This window comes from Pseudoliparis swirei, chromosome 10 (genome assembly GCF_029220125.1).
Source record: "Pseudoliparis swirei isolate HS2019 ecotype Mariana Trench chromosome 10, NWPU_hadal_v1, whole genome shotgun sequence".
Lineage (NCBI taxonomy): Eukaryota > Metazoa > Chordata > Actinopteri > Perciformes > Liparidae > Pseudoliparis > Pseudoliparis swirei.
The window spans coordinates 8,938,586-8,966,529 of NC_079397.1; the positions used below are offsets into that span (position 1 = coordinate 8,938,586).

Sequence of the window (27,944 nt, forward strand, 5' to 3'; positions counted from 1 at the left end):
AGTAAATAATCGTCTCACTATGTAAAGTAACCCGATGAGAGGCTTCACTTGAGTTCATCTCTCTAATTACACACTGGGATGAATAGTTCCTTTATGCCTCGTTTTTGTCAGAACTTTGTATGCAGAGACTCACACAAACATGTAATCATCTGTCAGGTGCGTTCTCTTCGCTCCTCTCTCTCTCTTCTAATCTCTTGCTACCTGGCAGCACCCGCTGCTCGGAGACGATTACAGAAAACCTGAGAACACGAGCCGAGCGTCAGCCGCAAGGTGAAAGGTACTCGCTGTTTCTTTCACGCATATTTTAAAGCTTTTCACTTAACCCTTGTGTTGCCTTCGGGTCAATTTGACCCGATTCAATGTTTCACCCTCCTGTCGCCTTCGGGTCAATATGACCCGATTCAATGTTTAACCCTCCTGTTACCTTTATATTTACTAACATATTTTACCCTTGAGGTCAATATGACCCCAGCTATTAAAATCTCCAGAAAATTATTAGAATTAATATTGTTTTCCAAGTTTAAGTGTGAGGTACTTTATGTTTGTTTGTTGACTCCCGAAAGAACACCGACATTAAACATTGAATCGGGTCAAATTGACCCGAAGGCGACAGGAGGGTTCAATATTGAATCGGGTCAAAATGACCCGAAGGCAACACAAGGGTTAAGAAGCGGGCGATGGCAAACATACAAGTGTAAAAAACCAGACACAGCAAACCGATTACCGGAGGAGACGTCGATGAGAAGAACAGTTAAATTGTGTGTAACCGTGTTTCCACCGACTCACCTGGCCACGTGGTTGATGATGGGGGAGAAGTTGGTGGGTCCGTAGAGCTGCACGGACTTCAGACTCTGGTAGTAGGCTTCCATCACGCCGTCGATGCCGGTGCAGTACGGGTTCTGAGGGTTCCCGTTCTACATCAAGGAGGCGAGAGGAAACCATCACTGACCTGCCCGGGTCATTTCAGAGGCACCGAGGAGAAACGGATGGAGCGAACAAGACTGGAGGACGATGTATAGACTCCTGCGTTGTGCCATGGAAACAGCAATTATACATTATAATGATCAGGGGTGGAGATATTTCATCAGTGACCTCAACTTGACTCCTAACTCTGATGGAGCTTTCAAAGCAGAGCTGTCTCTGGGGGGGGGGGGGGGGGAAGAGGGGAGAGAGAGAGAGAGAGAGAGAGCCTCTTTACCTTCAACTACTGCTGTCACTAATAATTTACTTTCATTTCATTGAATTTACTTATTTCTGATTCATATATCTATTTTTGGAATGTATTATATTGTGTTTCATTTTATTTAGTTATATTTGTGTGAGAAGGTCTGGTAGCTCTATTTCTGATGTGTTTTTGACCATGTTCTGCATGTGACACACTGCCGTGTCCAGAAAGCTAAAAAAATTTAAAAATAAATAAAATGTGGATATGCACATCAGATGTTCTGTGAGTATCATTTTGTTTATGCTGCGTGTCACTTTAACTATCAGTAGTAGAGAGTCAATTGACACTCTTGTTGGTTGGGACTCTGGTGTCTCCTTCTCCCGTTAACATTTCCTTTCCTCCCCCTTGTCTCTGCCAGCTCCTTTTCCCCTGAACATTTCCTTTCCTCCCCCCTCGGCTCTGCCGGCTCCTTCTTCTCTCTCGGCCTCCTCGTCTCCTTAACATTTCCTTTCCTCCCCATTGTCTCTGCCGCCTCCTTCTCCTCTCTCGGCCTCCTTTTCTTCTTAACATTTCCTTTCCACCCCCCTCATCTCTGCCGACTCCTTCTCCACATAACATTTCCTTTCCTCCCCCCTCGTCTCTGCCGACTCCTTAACATTTCCTTTCCTCCCCATCGTCTCTGCCGACTCCTTCTCCACATAACATTTCCTTTCCTCCCCCCTCGTCTCTGCCGACTCCTTCTCCACATAACATTTCCTTTCCTCCCCCCTCGTCTCTGCCGACTCCTCTCCTTAACATTTCCTTTCCTCCCCATCGTCTCTGCCGACTCCTTCTCCTCTCTCGGCCTCCTTTTCTTCTTAACATTTCCTTTCCTCCCCCCTCGTCTCTGCCGACTCCTTCTCCACATAACATTTCCTTTCCTCCCCCCTCGTCTCTGCCGACTCCTTCTCTCCTTAACATTTCCTTTCCTCCCCCTCGTCTCTGCCGCCTCCTTCTCCTCTCTCGGCCTCCTTTAGCATGAGGAGTAGGGAGCAGGGGGAAGCAGCCAGCATGACACTCTTGTTGGTTGGGACTCTGGTGTTGTGATAGTAGTCTGTTCAGAGTTTGTGTAAACTGCTGTTCAATTCTACTGGATTTACAACCTGATGTTGTCAGTTCTGATGACATTTTTTCATTGTATGTAATGTCAAATATTCCTGGTGTTTAACTTAGAAACCCGATGTAGGCCACATCTCTATGACCCCGTCTTAAAAGCCCGGTCCCGGCCCCTCTAGTCCGTACCAAGGCGAACTCGTGGGACACCCGTCCGTCGGGCGGCAGCTTGGCTCCGAAGCCGAGAGCCGGAAACATCTTGTCGCTGTCGTAGTCCTGGATGATTTCTCCCACGGCCTTCAGGGCCATGGCGTAGGCGTTCAGCTGGTATGGACTCATGTAGTGGAGCGAGGTGGGCTGGGCCGGGTTCCCTGTTTATGACAAAGGGAACACACACACACACACACACACACACACACACACAGACGGATGACACTCTGACCGTGTTTACATGCATTCGAATAACTGGCTTAGCCGGACTGAAATCGAATGATCCGTTTCATGTAAACACCTTTGTTCGACTGTGTGCGGTCCGACTACGATCCGATTAACACCCCTGGATAACTCGATCCGATCCGGTTGATAATTCGACTTTCGCGGCATGTAACGGTGAATTGGATTAGGAACTGGACTTTGCGTCTTTGCGCATGCTTGAGATCCCGCCGCCCTCCTCCCTCCTCCCTCCCATGTCGTGACCCTGAAGTCGAAAGAGACGATCAACCAGTACCGCTGCTAACCATGTTGGTGCCCTAAGCATAACTCCTCATGATGCCCCCCTGAGATAGGAAAGTGACACACGGTGATCATTGTCGGGGGTGCTAGTGAGAGTGTGCTCATCTGTGTGCGCGGATGTGTCGGCGCGCATCACAGCAGAGCGATGCAACCCGAGAAGTGTTAACAGGGGGGTGGGGGGGGGGGTGCTGAGCGATTAAATATGTCTCTTGTTCTGCCTGTTTTGTGATATACATGCCTAAAAGGCGCCTAATATTTCGAGACTGAAATAATATCGGCATTATAATTATTATAACTATGAGGATTTTTTAAGTTGCCTATTTTGTGGAGCCCCCTCAGGACTTGGTGCCCTACGCGCAGCGCGTAGTGCGCGTTATGGGAGCGGCGGCGCTGCAAACAACGCTATGGAGAACACAAGAGCCACCACACATCTCTGGACCGAAGAGCAGACATAATTTATGCTTAATGTATTGAAGGAGTTGAACATACTAAAGTTCATGGTTCTTTCTCGAAATGTTGATGTTGTTGGTTGTTGTTGGTAGTGGTGAAGAGGTCAAGCGGAAATGGCTGTATCACCACGAGTTGTAATGAAAACAGCACCACCTATGGTATCGGATATGACATGCTTTCGGCCAATGATTCGAATTACTCACTGCCATGTATATTGGGATAATAGCAGATGACCCAAAAGATAGCATAGTCCGACTAAAGCAAGATTAGAATTATACCATCATGTAAACGCACTGTGTCGCACAATGGAAGAGGTGAGGCGGTCGTTGCATCAAGGGGACACTTCAGCCATTCTTTGAAAAGGGTTTATAAGCTTAGTGTTACACTACAATGACACAACAGTGGTTTCAAAATTGCAACCAACCGTCTTAAAATTGACGTTTCTCTGTTACGTGAGGACACAAGTTTCACTTTTTGGGTGAAAATGAAACACCAACGTAAACCTTATTTAAAATGATTTTCTGTAATGTTAGTTAGAACATGAAAACCCAATTTACCATCTAGCCAACAGCTGGCTTGCTGGTTCCCTCGCGCTTTAACCCTTGTGTTGCCTTCGGGTCAATTTGACACGATTCAATGTTTAACCCTCCTGTTACCTTTATATTTACTAACATATTTTACCCTTGAGGTCAATATGACCCCAGCTATTAAAATCTCCAGAAAATTATTAGAATTAATATTGTTTTCCAAGTTTAAGTGTGAGGTACTTTATGTTTGTTTGTTGACTCCCGAAAGAACACCGACATTAAACATTGAATCGGGTCAAATTGACCTGAAGGCGACAGGAGGGTTAAACATTGAATCGGGTCAAAATGACCCGAAGGCAACACAAGGGTTAAGACCTCACTGGTTACAGAAAAAGAGTCTCTCCTGGTATGTTGTCGCCTCACACCGAACAACAATCACCATTTCCTTTTGTACCAAACACGGAAAACCATTTGATGTCCGTTCTATTTCCATTTCTATGCATTTACCTGAAAGAGAAGAGACCTCAGCAGGAGATGAGTCCCTGTGTGGGCGTCACTCCGCTTTAGAGGAACCACGATGACTCTCTGAAAAGCCACTTGAACTTTTACATGATGTTTTTCCAATGCTTGTTGTTCAGTGGTTCAATGTGAAGCAGCCAACCAACACAAAGTTATCTGGGTGTTTGTGTGGCAACACAACCGTGCATCACTTCACTGATGGAGCCAAATTGGCTTCTCATTACTTTAATGTAATATTAATATGAATTTGAGTCGCTACTCCAGCTGTGTTTTAATAAACTGCAGAACTCTACGAGCCGTCATCCTACAATCAAACATCTAGCGCTTCCGCCCGCCTAGAAGCGAGTTCAGGGGTAGACGGATAACACGTCCTTAATCACCGCCATCGTTACCGCACTCAGCTCGAGCTGCCAGGTGTGATGGAGAGGGCCATTAGGAAACATTTGATTCCCATCTGCACATATTTGAATAAACACTCAGATCACTGTGTGTGCCCTTATGCTCTGAGTGTGTGTGGATATTCAACATCGCTGTGTGTGTGTGTGTTTACTGGGAGGCTCACCATTGGAAGCTGTAAAATCGATGGCCACGGTGAAGTTAATCTGGGTCCTGAGAAGACAAAAGCAGAGAGGTGATCACGAATCAACAATAATGTGTCTCTTCTTTTTCTTCTATTGTTTTTTGTGTGCCATTAGTGTCCACATAAATGTGTACGTGTGTGTGTGGATGATGAAGTGGGAGGAGTTCCTTGAGGGTGGACAACAATGCTTTGTACTTTGAAGTGGTCTCTCTCTCTCTCTCTCTCTCTACGGAGAACACACCGATATTCGCCATAACTGCACGAGTGAAAAAAGGATGTGCCACCCTGACTCCTGAAGTTCACCTCCTTTCAGCTCTCCAAGGTGATCCATTGACGCTCTGGTAGGCAGGGGGAGGGGGGTTGGGTGAAATGCTGAATCAGTCGACCAATTGGCGAACATTTTCGCGGTACTTTGTGTGGACCAAATTGAATCGCAGTAAATCCATTTGTCATTGAGAGGGATGACAGTCAGAAATGTTAACCTCATGGCGGCGCTAGAGAACAAGTCTGCGGATCGCCAACGAGGTTTCATCCTCTGAGAAACAGGAATGTCATGGAAACAGTCAGAGGTCACCATCCAAGAGATATCAGATTAGACCATATATACATACATATATATATATATATGTGTATATATATATATACATATAATAATAATAATCATTTATTTTATATAGCGCTTCTCAAGACACCCAAAGTCGCTTTACAGTCCAGAGTCCAGTAGTCATACACACACAGTCATCCCGGTGGTGGTAAGCTACATCAGTAGCCACAGCTGCCCTGGGGCAGACTGACGGAAGCGTGGCAGCCAATCAGCGCCTACGGCCCCTCCGACCACCACCAACATTCATTCACATCCATACGAACCGGGGTGAGGCTGCGGTGCATGTCTTTATGATGGTGGGGGAAACCAGAGGACCCGGAGGAAACCCACGCAGACACGAGGAGAACATGCAAACTCCACACAGAAAGGATCTGGGACGACCGGGATTCGAACCCATGTATATATATATATATATATATATATATTTATTTATATACATATATATATATATAGAGCCCACATGTTTATGGTTTCCAAATGAAGTTTAGATAGCAGTCTAGATCAGGCTCGCTTAATACGATAAGACCTGAAAACACAGAATTCGTCCTATAATTGTCGGTATTGAGAGATTCTTGCTCTACAAAATGAATATCCGCCCGAATGTTTGACTCCAAATAGAGAGAAAATTAATATCCAGAGCAGAACACGGGACATTCTCCAAAAGGTCAACGCCATCCTCTGCATTAATCACACAGGAATGTGAGCGAGACATCAGTTCATCAGCCCTCGGGAGTTTCACCCGTGATGTGTGGTTATGGATTTCATTCGAACTTTAATTTTCTTCACTGGTGGATTTAAACTCCAACATAAAAAACGTAGTATTGATTTCTAACTGCACCCCCTCTCGTTCCTCCAACCGGTCTATCTGTTCAACTCTTGTGGACCAGGACAGGGTTTCAGGAAGGAGACACGCCTCTATCAGCACTGGACAGCTCCAGTGAGTAATGATACCGCACACTGAAGATGTCCGTCACTTTCACTTTCACTATCACAAGGTCATCTTATTGGGCGACTCATCTGGTTTCAAAATCTGATTGCATGAGAAAATGATCCCACTTCTTCTTCAATAAAGCATTTAGAGTAAAAAAGAGCATAATGGAGGCTATGTTGAAGGACGGGGCTACCTTGTGATTGACAGGTTGGGGTTTACACTTCCACAATGTGTTTTTCAAATATATATTTTTTTCAATTTTTTACAATTAGCGATATTACCATTTAGGGTATATACTGAGAACTTCATATTTCTAACATAGGAAATATTATATTGAAGAAAAAAACTATCTAAAATGTTCTCACGAAGTCTCCTTGTTCCTAGATTGAAGAGCGAGAGGCAAACATGCGCCTGAGTGCACTGAGTGGCCTAAAAGCAGCAGAGGTTTTGCAATGTGACCTCTCCTGATTTTATGCAAACAGATGTTGCTGGTTGGACAGTGTGCAAATGAGGAGAGGAAGAGGAGAGGAGAGGAGGGGAGAAGGGGACAGGAGAGGAGAGGACAGGAGAGGAGAAGAGGGGAGAGGAGGAGAAGAGGGGAGGGAGAGGAGTGGAGGGAGAGAGAGATAAACAGCTCATACGACCGCATTAAATCTGATTTGCCTAAACGCCCACTGGCAGCTCTTATGAATTTTACTGAATAAAACCCACAATGAAAAAAGCGCCGTGGGTATTTTCACAGACTGGATTTTTTTTCTAAATCTTTGTCTCGACTCTGCCTCCTCGATCTAATGACAACCTCTCAGAGTGATTTCAATATCCCAGAGCGCCCTCCTGCTTCTATTCTGGTTTCAATGCTCGACTCACAAACCAAAACAAGGGGAAACAATATCTGTCACTGTGAGTGACAGGGCTGCCAACTCCAAATGAAAGATATAGCCGGCAATTCTTCATCGTCATCCCCCGTGCTCGTGAGAGAGGCCTCTTTGTTGAAACTGATGGGCGGTACTAATGCTTTATTAAAAGAAAAGCAGCAGCGCTGCTCTCCAGATTTGGGACGGAGTCTTCTCAAATCAGTCACTTATGCAAATGCTGATCATGCTGCCAATTAGCTCCAGATGAAACTATCGGGCGATTGGGTTAAAACTGGAGAAAGAGCCGTCGGTCATGAAGAGAGCCGAGAAGAAGTGGAACGAGACAAATGGACGGAATACCTGAGCAGACGGTCCGGAGGGAGACACGGAAGGGACTTATTTTGGGGGAAGTAAGAAAAAACCTGGGAGGGCGTGCTTGCGCCTGCGTGTGTGAGCGCCTGCGTGTTTGTGCGCCTGCGTGTGTGGGCCTACGTGTTTGTGCGCCTGCGTGTGTGTGGGCCTACGTGTGTGCACGCCTGCCTCTGTGTGCGTGAGCGCCTGCCGCTTCTACGAGTGCACGTGTCTGCTCACAAAATACGCCGTCCGCCCATGATGCATTTGGAGTAAGTGCAACCGGAACCATTAAAGTCCATTTCGGTTCCAGACGGCGAGACAGCACTTGGCTCTTCATTTAGCCACACGGGCGTTTAACGGCGTCCGGCTCGCGGTCCCCAAAGCTCCACCGGAGAAAAAAAGGAGGGAGGGAAATAAAATGTCTCTAAACGCCGAGTGCGTACGGAGGCCTGGAGGACGGGAGCGAGTAAACGTACGCCATCACACGCGCTCATTCGGGAACAAACACGCACTCCTTCCTGTCGGCTGTATGAACTCCTGCTTCGTTCCCGTGTTCCTGAAACATGCAGAACATGTTAACCCGGCCACACACACACATAGCGGACTCTTAATCGGCGAGTCGACAGCATATTGATCCGCAAAGGGATATTTTCCCTTCACTAGATTTATGGACTGATGGTTCAAACGTGCACATTTATTATAATATGACCATCTCGCGGCTCTCGTTTCTCTGCCAGGTGTTTGTCTGTGTCTCTTTCCACAGGCTGCCGTTAGATAAACAATTTAGAAGACGTCACATTGACACACGGTAGTTGTCGTCTGGTCGACTTTTCCTGCTTTTAAGTAAGCAAACGACACTGAGCACAGACATGGTGCTCAAACTGTAAAATCTTTTGGTTAACGGCATTTTCCTACGTAAAACTGGAGCGCTAGATACATCTGGTAAAAAGCGATGAAGACAACCTATAACAACAACAACATGATCAATGCACCACAGCTGAAGGTTTCACTGGCCAGGTCTTTTCAACTATTCGTGTTGCAAGTAGAAGACAGTGTGTCGCGGAGCAATCGGCTCCTCGGATAATCCTCTCGTTTGTTCGAGCACTTTTTGCCCTCCTGCTCCGAGCTGTGTTTGGGAGTGAGGGGGAGTGAGGGGAGAGGGAGTGAGGAGGAGAGGAGCTAGGTGGTGTTCTACGAAGGTACGAGCTTCAACTTTCAGTGATCTTATGGAGATTTTTCTCTCTCTTCTCTGTGAGTCTAATGAGGGCAGAGTGTGTCGGCGAGCCTTCACGCGATGAACACACCATATGAGCACATATGTGTGTATCTCTCTCTCTCTCTCTCTCTCTCTGGCATATTGCAGACACAGAGTCGTGATGGGGTCATTATCGAGACAGAGGCCGGCACACTCAGCATGTCACTTCTCATTAACGGGACTACAACCCCCCCCCCCCCCACCACCACCACCCATCAGTGTGGTGTTCATTGACCTACCCTCCTTTGATGTAGTCCAGGAAGGTGACTTCAATGTCCAACAGGAACGACAGCAGCGTTACCTGAAAGCGATGGGGGCCACAATTAGCTTTGTGTTGCCGATAATAGCTTTCGGGCGCCGCCTCTGACGCGACATGCGGTTTCTAGTCCTTACAAAATGAAACAGTCAGCAGTTTGAAGGTGTAGCATCGCATTTTAAATGCAGCACATGCAGCGGACGTATGGAGGAACAGAATGATTCATGATGGATCGATATTTCCTCACCGTTCCAGAGTTGAGGTATTTTTTCTTTCTCTCTTTCTTCTTTGGATTTACCACCTAAAAAAAAAAAAAGATTCTGTTGTGATTTATGACATTTTTTTCATTCAGTCATTCATTCCTTTAATTCCTTTCTTCAGGCTGTTTTTTAAGTGTGATTATTTTACACTGAAGAAAACACACTTATTAGTATGATCTTCCACTTCTGCCAATACATCCCTGGATGCTCGCGTGTTCACCAGCTAGCTGCTAACGTTGCCATTTAGTGCTTGGCAGGCAGTGTCGAGTGGGTTTTTCGCACAAAACAGCGGCCACCTGCTCAGAGCAACAATAAATATTACATTTGTGGTACACGTGTTGGTACATGTGTCACATGACGCATTTAACGCTTGGTATAACCATTTCTCATGTTATTAAGAATCCGCATCAACAGACCACACATTTAATGTGCGAATAGCAACATCAGGAATATTATTATTAAATAGTTTCAAAAAATACCTAATAATTCGATTTATAATCTCTACCTGCCTCTGCTAAAACATGTGGTGTGTGTGTGTGTGTGTTTCTTTCAAGCAAGGGCCAGCCTCACTTCATGTTGTGTGGAAACTGAAGGGATAGTTTGGGCTCCTCCCTCTTTGAGGAGCAGCCGAATCCAGAGGTGGATCAGGTGTCACTTCATCAATGTGTAATAGGAGCGAGTGCCCAGTAAACCTTCGTTGGATGAAGATGAAGGCTTCCAACAAGCTTTATATATATATATTTAAAAAAATGTTTATACTTGATATTATATTTAGTTTTTTTTTCTCCAGAAATACAACCTTCAAAAGTAAGAAGGCATAATAAAAAAAAATGGAAATACATAAAAATAAAGTAAAAATTAACCATCCATCTGGCCAAGAAGGGCCATAAGGAAACACACAAATAAAAAAGTTAAGGCAGGAAAGTAATTATAAATAAGGAAATCAAAACAACCGTGCAACCCTTCACCAACGTTGTCAGTCAATCATAAATTCGGTCAAAAAAACAAATCTCAAGTACGAAATGTATTCAAAGAGTTGTATTCACAGGGTATCTTTAACTTATATTTATGAGTTGCATCTTGGTGAAACATAGTGCTTTTGTTTTTAAGAGACACTGAGCCTCTGGCGCTAACAAAGTCCCAAATCCTGTGAGGCTCGGGAGGATCTAACGAGCTTTAGAGCGTGTTGTTTGTGTCAACGGATTCGAAGAGACACACTTTCAGGTCGTGGGTCTCAGCTCATTAAAACCTACCATCAATCCTGTTATGGAGGCACAGCCAGAGACGGAAGAACTGACACTCCTTGAATCCTAGACGATGCCACCGAGGAGCTGCTGAGCGGAGCTTTTTACGGTCTAATTCAACGGCGCCGCGGTCAAACGGAACAAGAGGACCTCCGGGAAACCACCAAACCAATGTGTGGATTTATGCTTTTCTCCTTGGTCCACACTGCGACGCGCTCACCGGAGGACACGTTGGCCTCTGGAGGTGAGGCGCAATGATTGAAACGTGGTGGGAACACACCAACACAGTCACACACCGGCGCACGGCGAGGGACTGGAGCGATGCAACGCTGTGCTCGCTGTAACCGACAGCTTTAGGTCAGAAATACCCAAGTAACTTGTGTCCGTGTCCGCTGGTCTTCACAGACTTGTCACGGTGTCTGCGTGTGCACATTTAGTGCACGTGTGCACATCTGAGCGCTATTAGGCAAACAGCAGCTGTTCAAAATGGCATCCCCTGTGTGCGCTCCTCCCTGTGAGGTACTCTGGTAATCAAGAGGTGTTGACTCTCCCTGGGAGAAGATAGGCCAGCGATCCATCACAACTGTGTGTGTGTGTGTGTGAGTGAGCATGACGAAGTGAGGATAAAGATGGTGATTGGCATTAACCAAATCTTATGAGAGCCCCATACTCCTAATAGGTGAGTATGCAAAAACATACATGTTGGGTTATGGGAATATGTATGTCATATTATGTATATCGGACATTTTTCCTGTTTTAAGATCTTTAAATGTTTGTCCATACACCACGACAATTGAGGGGAACGGAAATCTTTAATAATCTTCTTTGTATTAATACATTGAGAGTCAGACAATGTTATAGGCGAGCACCGGGGTTTGTCCGTTCTGGGCTACCGTAGGAACATGGGGGTGCACGATGAAGAGGACCAGCTCCCTGTGCAGATATGAGGAGGGGTTTTTACACTCATGAACAGTTATGAATTCAATTTTCAATTCTGCTCACATATGCTCATATTAATGCTCATCCTCGAAATGCTACACGCTGGCCCTTTAAGAAGCTCTTCTTAATGTCGTCGGTTCAGATCCTCTGAAAGTGTCCTCAAAAACGGGATTTTCAACATGTGCTTTATCTTTATAGCAAAAATGGGTTTCAGAAGGGAAACGGCAGTCGAGTTTTACTAAACTTTAGGAGAAAATGTTCCACATGTAAACCCCAATTACAGAGTGTGTGTGAACGACCTGTCGACCTGGACGCCGCACGTCTGTTTGTGACACACACACACACACACACACCTCGTAGACGTTGAACTGGCTCTGCCCTCTGGACAGCTCTCTGTAGCTGGTGCTGAACTCTCCGATAAAGTCGTGACTGTGGGGAGAAGCGAGGAAGACACAGGGGACAAAAAGAGCGTTATAAAAACAACAGCACTGTATTCCACGGCTCATAATCGGACGATAATCATCCCTTCATTCATTTATTCACAATTAACCAACTGTAAAGTCATATCACTATAGCCGTGGTCTTTGTTAGTGAAATAAGGGAATGTGTTGCTGCATATTCATTAGTGATTTTTGAGTTTGCATTTCAGAAAAACTATAGTAGCGTTAATAATAACATTGAATGTGTGTGTGCGGCGAAGGTTTTTTGTTCTGCCGTAACCGTCTACACTGGAACCCCCCCGACCTCGAGAGAGAGACACGATATGAAATAGAGAAAAAGAAAATGATCCCGCTTAATGTCCGTAATGTCGTCAGACACATAAAATGACAAGATGAGCCCGCCGGTGGGAAAAGAAGCTCTTAGTGACCCAAACACTGACACTGCAGTCTCTTAATGGACACATGAAGTTGTTTCTGCTGCTGCTTGAACTCACACAATAACTACTTTATTTAAAACATTCATGTGTCTTAACATGAAGTCAATAGCAAAGTTTAGCAACTCCTTCCAAAGCAATTAGAATGAATATATTCATAAGGAGCTTTCATCATTTAAAAATCACGAAATATGGCTCTTCCCTTCAAAAAATAGCAGATTACAGGCTTTTAATAATAAAAAACCTGTTGAATGTATATTAAAGCCTGTATGCATAGCCCTGGTTTTACTTGATATCAGATCAGAACCAATGCAAACCAATGAGGTGGTTGTCTGAGTTTACGACATTTAATAGTAGTTTAATTACACACAAAAAAATATAAAATAAATAAAAGAGAGTAATTACCCGCCATCTCTGTCCCAGTCGTACACCTCCACCTTGATTGTTCTGTTGGGAGAAGCACAAGATGTGGATCGGATTAAAAGGTCACATCATTATGACCCTCTTCATGTTTCTACCGATGCACGGGAAACTAAACTCATATTCGAGGTGCTAAAATTCGACCGTCTTCATCTCAAAATGGACGTAGCTGCGAGTGGCTTTTGTCGTCGTTGTCGCGGGGGCATCAGGAGACGCTCATTCATCCTGCAGATTATCTTTATTAGCCTGTCACTGGGTGTGCCTCTGGTAACGGTAACGGGCTCTCGTCATCTCCAAAATACATCCGTCTCTGCATCCCATTATAGCATCCAAGGAAATGTGAAAAAAAAGAAAGGAGAAAAGAAGAAAAGAAGAGCCTGCCAGAGGCAGATATGCTGCGCTGTCACTTCATCTCCCAGCGTCTTCGACCGGAGGGTCATTTCCGTCTGAGGAAAGCAGGAGAGCGATACGTAGCGAGCGAGAGGGCCGAGGGGAAAGCATAAAGGAGCTGAGACTGAATTAAAAGAGCGAGAGAGAGAGAGCAAAAGACACAAGAGTGAAGGAGGGGAAGAGCCAGGTGAAGTGACTCAAACGATTCAAAACGGTGAGGAAAAAAAAGAAGAAAAAGAAAGACACCAAGAGTAGAAGCCATGACACTGGCTTCTACTCTGTTTATCCGTATCTCATCCACGTGGGAACATTATAATCATGCTGCTGCAGGTGTGCGGAAAGAGGGAGGAGTCTAGTATTCCTTTTTGGCCATCACCTGTGGCCGTTTCCAGGGTTACGCCCCTTCTCTTAAAAGGCCCCTGTGTATTCGTCCTAAGTCCCCTAAACTACTGCCCAGAGATCAAATTATGCTGAAATACTGTTGATCATGTCAACGTTTTGCTGAAGTGATGATGATGACGATGATGCAACGATGACGTCAGGGGGCGTGAACTCTATGGACGTCACCTGAGTGCAGCCAGGTGTGTTTGGCAAGAGAGCGGAAGGGAAAACTATTTTTCAAAGCGAGGTTTTTCTGTTTCATGAGAGTTTAATTTCTGTTTCTGTTGCTGATTTGCAATAAAAGAAAGTTTTGAAGTATGCGCCTTGATCTCAGTCGATTGGAGACGGGTCAAATTAGGCCTCCAGGTGTTTGGAGCGCACCGTGTGGTATTTCATGAATCTCGTGTAACTTCCTTCTGCACTTACTGTGATTGCTCTAGCGCTCGGCCAGCCTTCTGAAACAAATGCCCTCTAATTCAAAACCTGAGGGAATAATGTGCTCCTTCGCAGCCTCGTCATCTTTTTACAAGAGGAAGAAGAAGAGGAGGAGAGGAGAGGCAGCGTTAATGGGCCTCTGAGAGCCGCGGAGATGGTGATGGGGATGCACTCCGGGGCTGGATGTGTCTCCTGGTTGGCTGTGACGCTCAATGATGTGGCTGAATATGCAAGTGTATGGGGGGGGGGGGGGGGGGGGGGTCTCGTTAAGTCTGTGTTATTCCACATCTCAGAGGGGAACATCCCCTCATCCCCTGTGAGCTTTGATGAGGTGACAGGAAATCGACAAGGTGTTAACTTGTTGAACTTGTAGTCTTAATGTGTGTGTGTGTTTGTGCACCAGTTGCCTCTTCATCCACACACACACACACACACACACACACAACACACTTCTTCATACTTATTCGTTTTCTCACACTTTTGGCAACGCATAATCATTCCAACAGCTGGAGACGCAGTTTGGAAGTGACACAGAAGTCAAATGTATTTTAAGAGGCAATATTAACTTTTATCAAGCTCATATTTTTTTGGTAGAATCCTATTATTTCCAAGATGTTCCCTGGAAAGGTTTTATTAAAGTGAACACAGAGATGGTGTCAGGGTTCAGCTGGTGCATTTTGAGTGACTTCATTTAAATGAATTGCCAGAGTAGCCCACAGACCGTGTTCATCTGTTGAATACTTTGCATATTAACTGTCAGCTGTGTGTGTATGTGACAAATAAAACATCTTGAATCTTGAACACTTCCCAGGAATCATGCGTGGAAATTTGTGGAAAAAAAGCTGGATTTTTTACCAAGAAAGAGAACTCACGGAGAAGCGGCAGAATTTATTACCATAACTTTGAAATGATCTATTCAGGATAGCAATGCATCCAATAGCATGAGACCCCATTACCATAGCAACCACCGAGCAATTACCGAGCTTTTGAAGTTACGAATTTGTACAAAAATAACTTTATGGAGAGGAAACTGTCTGAAGGCCAGCCGTCTGAAAGCTCCTAAAGTGAAGCAAAGTGGTTCCTTAACCAAAAAAAACTCACATTTTTTCATTAACACAGTTTTGCATGGTTTGAGTTTTCTGTCGCAAATGTACGACTTTATAAAGCTCTTATCGTTTTTTGCTTTTTTCCTACAATGGCCCTAATATACTGTTTTATAATACGCCGCCATATAAAACACAGCGGTGTAATACGCCTCCGTGTAATAAGCAGCTGTGAAAAACGCAGTGTCGCAGCATTACCACCGTCCATCACGTCTAAAAAATAAAAACGTCTCACCTGTCGTAATCACCATTGCAAAGAGCCCGGACGGGGATCTTAAAGGCCTGCCAGACGGGGTTCAGGGTGTTCTTCACAACCTCCGTCTTGTGGCAGATGGTGAACCTGAGAGAGACGACACAAGACCAGAGGGAGAGACACAAGGTGTGTGAGGGGGGAGAAGGGCGAATATAAAAGGTTAATGAAGTTAATCAAAAAAACTGAGAGCACAAGTGGAGGGCGGTGAGAGCTGGACCACTTCCAGGACACACACACAGACAGAAATACACACTTAAACACACACTCCCAAAGATGTAATTTCATTTGTCCCGTGCTAGCAGGTGGACTTGGTATCTTGTGCCCTCCGAGCACACAAGGTCTTATCTGGCTTGTCACACACTGCAGGATGGAAGAGAGCCCACTGAGATGGGTCGAACACACACACACACACACACACTTAATCTGAGTGAACATACCACAGCACACTGCACTTTAATGGCTCCTGCTTACACACACACACCCACACACTAAATCCATGTGAACATACCACAGCACACTGCACTTCAATTCATCCTGCTTTACCACACCCACACCCACACACACACACACACACTTAAACAGGATCACGGCTTTTAATCTGGGGAAAATCAATGAAACCCATTTCCTTTGGATTAAACCCAACATGAAAGGGGGAGAAGGAAAGATGGAGGCAGAGCGAATGAGAAAGGAGGGGAAGGAGAGGGGGGGGGGCGGGGACTCACGTGCTGTCCTCGTTGCTCCTGTAGAAGACCAAGAAGGGGTCGGACTTGCCGAAGAAATCCTTTTTGTCCAACTTGTTCCCGCAGAACTGCATCATCACCGACTCCTACCGAGGAAGAGGAAGACGAGGAGCTGAACACGACTGAACGGGAAGACATTGTCGACGCACGTTTACGAAATAGAGGCCGTCCAATTCTTTAGTGACCGCCGCTGGGTGTGTAAACGACCACATCTGCAGCCTCGTTTTTCCCTTGAATGCAGCATCTTTTTGGAGATAGAGGGATTTCTGAGGCAACCGTGAGAGGAAGAGTTTGTATCTCCCGCTTCCCTCCAGTTGGTTTCACGGCGTGCGACGAACGCAGACGCAGAATAGCTCAGAAGAAACTCGTTCCCTCTGATAATGAGACAGAATTAAAGCAAAAGCTCAAAGTCCTTTAATGACAACTTAAAAGAATGAAGTTCAGCCACAGAAATTAAATTAAATGGGTGTTCAGGACAATTAAAAATAGGACACAGGCGATGAAAGATAATAAGTTAAGCTAGTAAAACATAAATAGAGGAGAAATGTATTTATATTTTTTAATTACATTTTTTTATCAACGGTTTGCAGGCAACGAAAAAAAAGATGGATTTAAAACATTTCTCCTTCCTACCAACCTCTGGGGCTCCAGGGGGAGGAAGAGGAAGCTGTATATTATATTTCTAAAACTATAAACCTGGTCATTGACGTATTCATTTGTGACTTTTCTGATAAACCTTCAGTTTTTATCGCGTATGAATTGTGCGCCACGCGTCCTGCTCTAGAGGCTAGTTTCTATATTTCTACAGATAGATGCAACATAGAATAACAACGGCTGTTTTTTAAGTGTTCACGGGGCTTTTCGTGCCTCTGTGCAAAACACCTGCAGAGAGCGAGCAGAAACAGACGGGATGCTGGGAAACGGGGACTTTTTTGTTTTAGGCCGTGCACGTCGGTCCTCACCCTGCAGTTGTTCAGCTCCTCGGCTTTCACGATGACGGTCCCGCACTTCTTCCCTTGAATGCCTCTGTACGGAAAACACAACACGGGAAAGGGTTAAGAAAAGAAAAAAGTGTGTGAGCTGGAAGAGGAGGTTGAATAGACGGGGGGGGGGGGGTGACCATGTGACGTCACGTTTTCTGGTTTGTTTACCGAGCGATGCTCAACACTGGACCACAGGATGACAGACAGTTGGATAGATCAAAAAAACATCAGTATTTATTTTTTTGCACTTTAGTTTGAATGAAAGTCCCCAAAAATAAAAAATCTAATAAATGAGGGATGAATTATGAGGCCCAGAGCTGAAGGTCAAATTCAGAGAACTCCGCCTTAAAAAGTGAGAGCTCATCGTAAAGTGAGACTTACTGGAAAAGAGTCGAGACTCCAGGAACTAACATCATGGAAAGTTTTCACGCTCCAGATACAAAAGGACGCGTGTTGCATGGCGTGTGAGGGGCCCGGGCGGAGCGCTGGTCAATGTTTGGGATGGGCGATGCATGTTTGTGTGTCGGCTCTGAATACACATCACGGTCAGTGACATCATCGTCAGCAACACCTCCTCGTCCTCCTCCTCCTCCTCCTCCCTTCAATGCACACAGACTGAGTTCCCCGCCTCAACGTTAGTCCGTTAAGGGTGTCAACAAAAGAACACTTGTTTGCTTCCTGCCGTTCGTCGTCTCCGTGTCACACGCTAAACGCAGTAACCTGGGAATTAAATCCACGGACATCACCGAGGGAAGATTTGACCTCATTAACACTCGTCTCCAGTATTTATGGAATATGTCACATGGATCTGTTTCCAGGAGAACACATATGTGTGTCTATTAGTTCTGCACCCTCTCACCTCAATCATGTCGTCTCCCGGCAACACTATGCATGGAGAAAGACGCACACACACACACACACACACACATCGCAGACGTGTGCACAGAAGCCGCGTGATTGGTTGTTTGTTGTATTCAGATGACGTAGCGGAGGTCAAGTGATGGTTCTCTGTGGGCTCGTCACCACGATGGACCCCTTTCATAATATAAAGATTCATTTTTCAGCAACATAAAACATATTCATTAGCATTTTCAATCTGACCAGTATTTTTTAAATTAATATAAAGTTATTTTTTCTCGATGTTTCAGCCGTGTCTCTCTCCGTGGAAGCTTCTCTGTACATTTCCACTTGAGGATGAGGCTGATGTGACGCCGTTCACACTGAGGTGTATGATTTTTTTAAAAAGGACTTGAATTTCAAACGCTAGTGCATCCATGTTTCAGGGCTTCATCACGTGATGTTTCAGCCTCCCTCTGCGTGAATGTAATTCGAGCCTCCTCTTCCTCCAGTACAAGGAAGGAGTGATTTTTATTTCCATCTATACTCGCCAAAACAATACCCTTTTCTCAGAAATCTAAAGGCGGGAAGAAACGCTGAAACATCACCTCGAGGAGAGAGGATTCTTTTTTCTTTTGTTCACTCGTTTCCTTTTCATTTCCAGACAGCACACGGATGTCTGGAGTTGCATGTGTTAAAAAAATGAGAACTAGCCTTTGACACGAAAAAGTCTGAGTAGGTGAGAAAGAGTGGCGTGTCCTCGCTCGCTCCAGAGGTGTAACAGTTTAGCTCCACGCCTTCCTTTTTGTAATAGTTGTTTTCATCCTGTCACACCATCTCGTCAATCCAACTCCCCTCACCTGCCTCTGATCACCTTGTTAGTCCCTCATTCCCTTCACCTGGTCCTCACGCCCTTCTCACCTGCAGAGCATCCCCTCATTAGTCCCTCACTATTTAGCTCCCTCACTTCCACTTGTCCTCTGCCAGATCTGAAGCTGCTAGATTACCCTCAGAGAGCCTCATTTAGCGCTGGTTCTCCGCGTCCCCCCCCTCGGCGGGCCCAGCTCCGCGGCCTCGACCTCCCAGGAAGAGCCGCCGGAGCGCCAACTGCTGATGTGTGAATTGTTTCCTCAGATGTCGTGGGCACTAGATCTATAAAGAGTCTTTTAATGTGCAGCGTGAACAGAAACCAGTTTTTAATGTACAGAAATGGAACAGTGGGCGTCTCATTGTTGTTCAAATCGGCAAAAGCAATAACAACTTTTTTCTTTAGAAGCACAGTAAGGGTGAGACTCTCTCTCTCGCTGTGTCTCTTTTCTATTAGTTTTGCAACCTCTCACCTCAATCATGTCATCTCCCGGGAAAAAAAAGAATGCACGGAGAAGGAGTTAAAGACGCACACACACACACAATCGCCCGGAATCCACGTCGCCATGACAACTCTGCCGAGCAGGGGGGGGGGGGGGGCCCCGCTGTGGGATATCGAATGGGATTCCTCTGCTCGTTATTTCCTCAAATGCTTGCTCTCGCTCCCCTCATCTCACGGAGAGGTGGTCATTATTCTGTCGGAGAGATCTTTCTTCAAATGATACACGTAGGTGGCGGCTGACAGGATCGCACCGCGACCGGATGAATTATGTGTCTCACAGCCGTGCATACACACACTCAACATGTGGCGCATGCGAGGAGGACAAAGCTCAAATCCACACAAACAGATTGCTTTCTGAGCCGCGCATCATAATTAATGTGTGCGTATGTGTGTGGGGGGGGAAAACCTCGGGGAAAAGATGTGTTTTCCTACGGCGGATAAGAACATTTCCGAGAGCACTGTTGCAAGTTAACGTTATTTATCCTTCTACGATGGGGAAACACACCAGAAAAAAACTGTTTTATTTCCTCTGGAGTGAAGTTAAATTGTGTTTTGAATAAAAACTGCTTTTGATCTATTTTTCCATCCATGTTCCACGAGTTCACGCTCGCTAGCGGGTAAAAGCTTTCCTCATTTGAGTTTATTCACGACACAGAAAAGCACTCAAAAGTTGAGAAGTGCCCAAGGAATGTCTGTGTGTGTGTGTGTGTGTGCGTGTGTGTGTGTGAGAGGAAACACTGTGAATCCTCTAATCAAGACACATGGATATGCAATCAGAGTCTGGCGAGAGACGGGTAATTAAGTCTGGGCCACTTTTGGGCTGCAGCCTCACACACACACACGCATGCACACACGCACACACACACGTCACCTCCATTATTCTCCCGATGAAGGGAGAATACCTGAATGAGATATCAATTATAATTATAATAGCATGAGAATCCATCTATTCTGGGCCGTGCCCCGACACAATCACACTTTCTGCCCTAAAAGGAAACTCATAACCATAAATCTCTCACACAAAAGGAAGCTTGACATCAAATCCATGTCGCGCGGTGCACCAGAGGCAGATAGAGAGTTTCTTTGTCCGTCCTTTACAAATACATACAATCAGGCTCGTATTCAGAGATATCGGCCTTTGTGTGTGTGTGTGTGTGTGTCGGAGTTCTTGGCTCACTTGTATCTCACACTGTAGCCCACTTGGCTCTCCCATAGTGCACCAGGGCTTCTCCCTGACCCTTTGAACTCTTTGGGAGATCTGGTTTGTGGGAACAGGAAACAAGTGAGAGAGAGGGATGGAGACGGAGAGTAAGACAGGAGAGAGGAGAGAGAAAGAAATATAATGTTGTCGGCAGTAAAATGTCAAATCAATAAATTAATCTCGGGGTTACATCAAGGTGTGAAGTTAAAGGAGCTTAACTCCATGACGTGTCAATAAAACGTCAACAGTCATTTACAATCGAGACGTCCACAAGTAAAACTTGCTAAATTATTTTGGCCACGATAATTAGGACGTTGTCTGATATCGTGACTTGAGTCTACTTGTGATATAACAATGTAATTAATTAAATATACAAAAGAAACGAGGAGATGAACGCGGCTTTCCAAGAGAAGCGTCTGAGAACTGGAATAACATCGAATAAATATTCTGCTCTGTCTTCACGAGGATCAGAACCGATTACTGGACTTCACTCTGAGGATTATTCACACACACACACACACACACACACACACACACACACACACACACACACACACACACACACACACACACACACACACACACACACACACACACACACACACACACACACACACACACACGAGCAGCCGTGCCGGAAGCTAGTCGTCACTGTTTTGCATCCTGTTGCTGGTTGCACTCAGACTCCTACACGCACACACACACATCTACGCACACAGGCACACACACGCACGCAGACACACACACAGGCGCACACACACACATGCATGCACTCCTACACACACGCACACACACACACAAACACTCCTACACACACGCACACACACACACTCCTGAAAGCCCACTGGAGTTTGATTGAACAATGTAATTAGCTGTAATTAGCACTCATTAAAATTGTTAGAGATCTCTCCTGTCGTGTCAGGCTGCAGGTGTGTGTCTGACAAAGTCCAACACACACATACAAAGACACACACACACACAGGCACAACCTCAGCAAGACCACGATTGCAACAGCTGCGTCTTCTGTACCTTTGTTTTAATAAATGTTGACAGGGTTTCTATTTCTGCACCGAATCTCTCAAGATGTCTTCAAATATTCCGGATGACACTTTTGGAATAAATCCACCTGTCCCTCCATCATCTGTGACTGTGATGCTTTACAGCAGGGATTCCCAAAGTGTGGTGCGCGAGCTGTCTCTAGGGGGTGCGCGAGAGGAAAAATGTAATGGTGGTCTAATGGTGTAATAATTAATATTAAACATTCTCAGGGCTCTCAAGTGTCACGCATTGAGCGTGAGACTCACGCATTTCGGTCTTAACTCCCGCACTCCCGCCACACATCGTATTTCTCACGCTGAAAAAAACTCTCGGCCATTCAATGTTTGAATGCAGGGGTGCTCAATACGTCCGCAGAGCTCCGACGCCGGTCTGCGCGCATCGGGACGGAGCAAAGAAAAAGTCACTCGCACCCCCCACCCCCCCCAACTCGCAAGGTGTGGGGGATTGGGGGTGCGTGAACCCGGTCGGGATGTAGAAGGGTGTGCGTGGCCTAAAAAGTTTGGGAACCGCTGCTTTACAGGATGGTGGGCCATCGGGTGGGAGGCGGGGCATCGGGTGGGAGGCGGGGCTAACCCTGCACAGGTGGACAGTGGACCACGAGGCATTGGGCAATATTTGAATCTATTGAATGCTTTTTAGTTTTTTTTTGCAGTAATTTGGAATAAGAAATGAAGCGTGAATGTCTCTGGACTTTTCTTTGCTACATTTTATTATTAATAAGAAGAAGAACAAGAACAAGAACAAGAAGAACAAGAAGAAGAAGAGGAAGAAGAACAAGAAGACTATCGAGCATTTTATCAGCAATAAAAATGGAAGCCTAAAATATTATACCATGTGCACAATAAATGTTCCAGTTTATAGCAAACATCATTTTATTTATTTATTAATTGGTTTTTGTTGCCATTAGTGTCCCCATAACTGTGTACGTGTGTGGATGATAAAGTGGGAGGAGTTCCTTGAGGGTGGACAACATTGTTTTGTATTTTGAAATGCTCTCTCTCTTTTTTTTTTTTTGAGTGGGAATCCTACCTATGCAATCACCATGGTGATTGCTGCTTGAGTGGATGAAAGTGTAGCTTCGGAACAAAAAGGAATAGGAACACACACACACACACACACACACACACACAGGTTGCCAGGATGTTGACAGTGTTATTCCTCCCCCCCCCCACACACACACACCCTCCCTTACAGATCCCAAGGCTCAAGAAGGCTTCGACTGAACGAGCTAATTGGATTAAAAAGACACAATTGAAAGAAAGCCAAGTTGGCTTCACCATGAGAGAAGATCTGTGAACAGAGGAGGCCAGAAGTGCAGCATCATGTCTAAAAATAGACAAAGATGTCTCCTGATGAAGCAGATTTTGCTGCTGTTCTTGTTCTAAATTTCTGTAAATAATGTTTATATTATAATACAGCTGCACGGTGCGGGCTCATATTAAAGTCCAATAATATTAAATCTATGTTCTTGTACCCGTGGAGCTCCCTGTCTCACAACGGCTGTTCGTGGATGGCTTACTTTAAGACGCACAGGGGGAGCTGGAGCACGTTGTGAACAAATAAAGGACCGGATTCTGATCCACTCAAAATGCTGCTCATCTCAATGCAAAAACAATGTTTTAAATGCACTAACTTCTGACTACAACCTGGATCTTGGAACACTCAGCACTTTATTTTCCTGGACACTTTAACCTGCTGGAAACTCACTTTGGTCACTGCCTTGTGTATATGTTTGCTATATATTTTGTTTCCTCTGTATATTTAGTATTAGTATTTAGCATTGTTATTGTGTTTTATTTTTATTTTCTATTAATGCTCTATTGTGCACCTGCTGCTGTGATCCTGAAATTTCAACACTGTGGATTATCTAATATAATATAATCTAAAAATCCTGAATGTCACATTAGTGTAACTTTGTTTGCACAAGAAGATAAAAAGAATTCATGATTTATGTGTCGCTGTGAGTGCGTCTTCACTTGTCTAATAGCAGTGGTGCTCAAACAACAGGCTCTCGGGTAATGGGAGCAATGGTTTGACTCATTCCTGCTCATATCAATGTTGTATTCTCTGTGGCTGAAGAATAGATAATCAGAAGTTACATATTGACAACTACAGGTCTTTCTGCATTGATCTTGATGCGTGCTACATCATTCAGAGTCATTATTCAGTCTGCTTTGGACAAAACATTTAAAGCAACAGTTCACCCAGAGCAGGACACGTCGTCTCTCTGAGCTCTTTATGGTGCCAGATAAGCTTTTCTATGGAATGGCGTTTGGGAGAGCAAAAATTAATGAAAGAAAGAAAGCAAAAAAGAATGATTGCAGAATTATCTAAGTTTCTTGTTTCCATTCGTTGGACTCGTGGAAATCCAAACACAACTGCTGTTGTTTAACCATTTCTGAGCCCAAAGCACTTTCAGATACGGAGACTCGGTCAAAGTCTGATTTTATTTTGCTCTCTCCTGAACACAATTCATGAGAAACACTTTTCTGGGACCGAGGACATCCTCATATGTTTTGTAGGTGAACTATACCTTTAAGTGGAGACATGACGATATCCACACTCGTTTATTGTGTTGCACTTGCATGAAAATGAATATATTTAATTTCTCAGCGGTTATAAACACAAAGACTTTAAGGCATTATGTTCTGCTTCGTCTTCATCACTTTAATTTACTTTAATACACTTCATGTGCACAAAGAGCACTTTGAAACTTGCCCTGTAACATAACTTTGTTGTTGTACCAGTTGCCAAAGTATAATCAACAACATTAACAATGTGTGTGTCCACAAACAAACCGATAAGGCAGATATTGTCATCTACATGCACAGTCCCAAGGCTCGCGATGGATTAATGAGCCGATGTGTTTGTATCTGTAAGAATACCCTCGAGTGTGTGGGAGTGTTTTTGTGTGTGTGTGTTCGTTAAATCTGTAGGTGTTCACTGTTCTTCAGTTCAGGATCTACAGAAATAGATCCAATATTGATACTGCTTCAGTCTCACTCATCACCCAGCAGCATGTACTCGACACGATTTGGAGAATGAATGCAAATCAAGTCGTGTATACGTACTTAAGATCAGTTTTGTGTTTATTCTCATTTGCTGAAACTACCTCAATTTAAAGGCCTGGCTTTTAGAAATACGCTTTCAAAAACAGGGAATACTTAAACACAGCGACTCCCAAAGGAAATGCAATGTCTCACTCTATATGTGTGACCATCAATCGACATTGGTTGGATAATTTCTGAAATATCATCCCACGCAGCTGTGGCCACGCACACTACTCTGTGGGCGACTATGGGTCAGTGGTTAGCAGGTCCGTCTTTCAATCAGAGGGTTGGAGGTTCAATCCCCGCCCTAGTCGATGTGTCCTTGAGCAAGACATTTAACCCTGAATTGTTCCCTGTAGCTGCGACTAAGTCGCTTTGGATAAAAGCGTCAGCTAAATGACATGTAATACTCACCCGAGAGCTTTTTCCGAGCGACTGCCCAGTGACCCGACCACCTCTCCCAGAGTACAGTAGGCCTGGCCTAGGAAATCCTGCAGAGACAGAGGGAGAGTTTTAAAACAACACATCAAATGTAATACATAAAACATAAACGCTGTCCCTGATCTTTATGAAACCTCCATGTTCCCCATTGACAGATCATAAATACTGCAGAGTAGATTAAGATACGCCTCCTCGCCACTTTCCTGCGTGATCAAGTCGCCGTCACATGATGAAACTTCACAGCTGGTGCAGTAAGATGAAGAGAAGAGTATTCACAAACATGCGTGTGCATCAGTCCCAGAGACCGCTTGTTAGTGTAGCACGATGAAATATGTTATGCCATATATCTTAACGATTTAATACAACTGTGTCCATTTCTTATAATTTACTTTGAATGTGTGTTTAAGGTAATTCATGTGTTGTAAAATTCAGGGGGGGATCCCATCAAAACCTGGTGATTTGTTCCTTTGCATATTCTGTACTGCCATTCTTAGTTCGTCTCTAGTGACCAAATTGTCTAAGTCAGCTGATTCCTCTACTGATAACTTGGGCAAGTCAAGCTGATTTAACTATCCGTCACAGTGGGTTTTATCCAAAGCAACCTCTGATTCATACAAATTAGAATAAAATGTCTGAACAGATTTATTTATTTCAACAGGGTCAGTTCTGATATTGCCATCTGAAGATTTAACAGCAGGAATATCTGAAAAATGATCACTTGACCTGATTCTCATGGCAAGTAAATGACTCGGTCTAGCGCCCTGGAAGTAATAGCGCTGTCTCGTTCTATGAATTAGGAATTCAGATTTTCGTTTCAGAATGTTGTTTATTTCCTTCTTAACTAGTGATCGTTCTAAAGCTATTTGGTCAGTTAAGTTTGCTTGCATCAACGAGTCTAATCTGGTGAATTCAGATTCAAGGTTTTGCAGTTGGAGTGTCCTAGCTTTGCGTGCGTTAGAGCAGAATAGTATGGTATTGCTCCTAATAAAACCTTTTATTGTGTCCCACAGAATCCTTGAGTCTTCTACAGAGCCAACATTAATTTCTGCAAATGTCTGGAATTCTGCAATAAATTGTGTGACAGGATTCATTTTTTAATAAAGAGGTATTGAAACGCCATCGAGCAGCACGTTGAGACAGTCGGCCTAGGGTGGTGGAGCAAAAGACCCCTTTATGGTCAGATAGTGCCATTGGAAGTAACACTGCTTTATCAATTGAGTTAAATAAATGAGGGGATGCAAAAAGAAAATGTATTCTGGAAAAAGATTTATGTCTACCTGAGAAGAAGGAGTAATCCTTACAGGTGGGGTTCACTGCGCGCCAGGTATCCATCAGCCATAAACTGTTGGCCCATGACTTCAGAGCATTTCTCGTCCGCGCCTGCTCCCCTGTGGCCTTTGCGTTCGACCGATCAATATTTGGGTCCCAAACAGCATTGAAATCCGCACCAACAATGAAGGAACAGTCCGTTAACTCAGACAGCGAGCGCGAAAGATATTGTGTAGCGCTAGAGCCTTCTAGCCCCTCTTTCAAACCAATGACACGAATATTGCACATTCATTTCTGTCCTCCATATCTGCTAGCTTCACTTCCAGCTCTTCAAAAGCATGGTCATGGCTATCAATAACGCTTGAGTTACTTTCCACCGTAGTTCTTAGGCTGTCCACCTCAGACCTGATAGAGCCAAGTAAGAGAGAGTAAGAGATGCGAGCTGTGCATGGATAGCAGTTAGCTTCTCATCGTTGTCGATCCCCACCTGTTGAATCCGAGCAAAGCGCGACTCGAAGTAGCTTTGCTGTCTCTCTAGCACTTCCTCTGCAATGGCATCAGTATCATTGCGTTGAGATCTGCCTTTTACTTTAACTGTCTTTATCAAACATAAAAGTGTAAAATATCGAGGTTGGAACCAATTAAAACAACTATTTGACAAGGTTGGGCTCGGAGCTGAGCCTTATGCTGCCATCTCCGTCCAGCTGGTCACGTGACTCGCAGGGGCGCTGTCTCTTTAAGAGAGGGGTGTTGTCTCTTAAAGAGAGGGGGGCTGTCTCTTTAAGAGAGGGGCGCTGTCTCTTTAAGAGAGGGACGCTGTTTCTTTAAGAGATGGGCGTTGTCTCTTTAAGAAAGGGGGCACTGTCTCTTTAAGAGAGAGGTGTGTGAAGGGCGAGGTGCAGTGAGCAGGCTGAAGACAAAACACATTGTGCTTGTTTTAACCGGGAACTTGTGAAATAAAAGTTGCAAAACAGAAGAAAGACGTGTTTCTGAACACTTTATTTTAAGGGTGCAATATTAGTCTGTCGGTATAAAAAACTGTGGCAGCCTTCAAAATAAAAGCCAAGGACGAAACACAACTTCTGCAACACCCAAAGCATCTCTCTAATTGGACAGAAGCCTGCCGTGTCGATCCCAGGTTCACCAGCAGGGGGCACGCTGTTGAGACCCTTCGTCTTATTGGACGCCGCCTCCAGCAGCACTAAGATAATGGATCCTATTCGCTCCATCGATGAGCCTCTTTTGTTATTCTGGCCGGACATCCATCTACCCATCTGCTATGTCCTGACCTGTCCGGCTCATTTAAACCCTTCAGGGTTGTATAGATACGGCCGCACGACTTTCACTGGGCTGTAAACGGATTTGTGTTGGTCACCA

General features: G+C 44.8%; 1 protein-coding gene across 5 annotated transcripts in view; it reads right to left on the bottom strand.

Moving 5' to 3' along the window:
- The window catches only part of LOC130200397 (copine-8), an 81,975-nt gene that overhangs the window by 14,087 nt on the left and 39,944 nt on the right, over positions 1 to 27,944 (bottom strand). The window contains exons 1-12 of one of the 5 annotated variants that reach the window (XM_056424649.1): positions 26,576 to 26,638; positions 25,272 to 25,348; positions 17,321 to 17,384; positions 16,341 to 16,444; positions 15,601 to 15,705; positions 13,042 to 13,083; positions 12,116 to 12,191; positions 9,567 to 9,620; positions 9,303 to 9,364; positions 5,048 to 5,094; positions 2,447 to 2,628; positions 787 to 914 (exon numbers count right to left, since the gene is read on the bottom strand). In XM_056424649.1, the coding sequence (XP_056280624.1) occupies positions 787 to 914; positions 2,447 to 2,628; positions 5,048 to 5,094; positions 9,303 to 9,364; positions 9,567 to 9,620; positions 12,116 to 12,191; positions 13,042 to 13,083; positions 15,601 to 15,705; positions 16,341 to 16,435 (791 nt within the window). In that variant the 5' untranslated portion in view covers positions 16,436 to 16,444; positions 17,321 to 17,384; positions 25,272 to 25,348; positions 26,576 to 26,638. The other 4 variants (XM_056424648.1, XM_056424652.1, XM_056424650.1 and 1 more) reach the window with 4 other exon arrangements.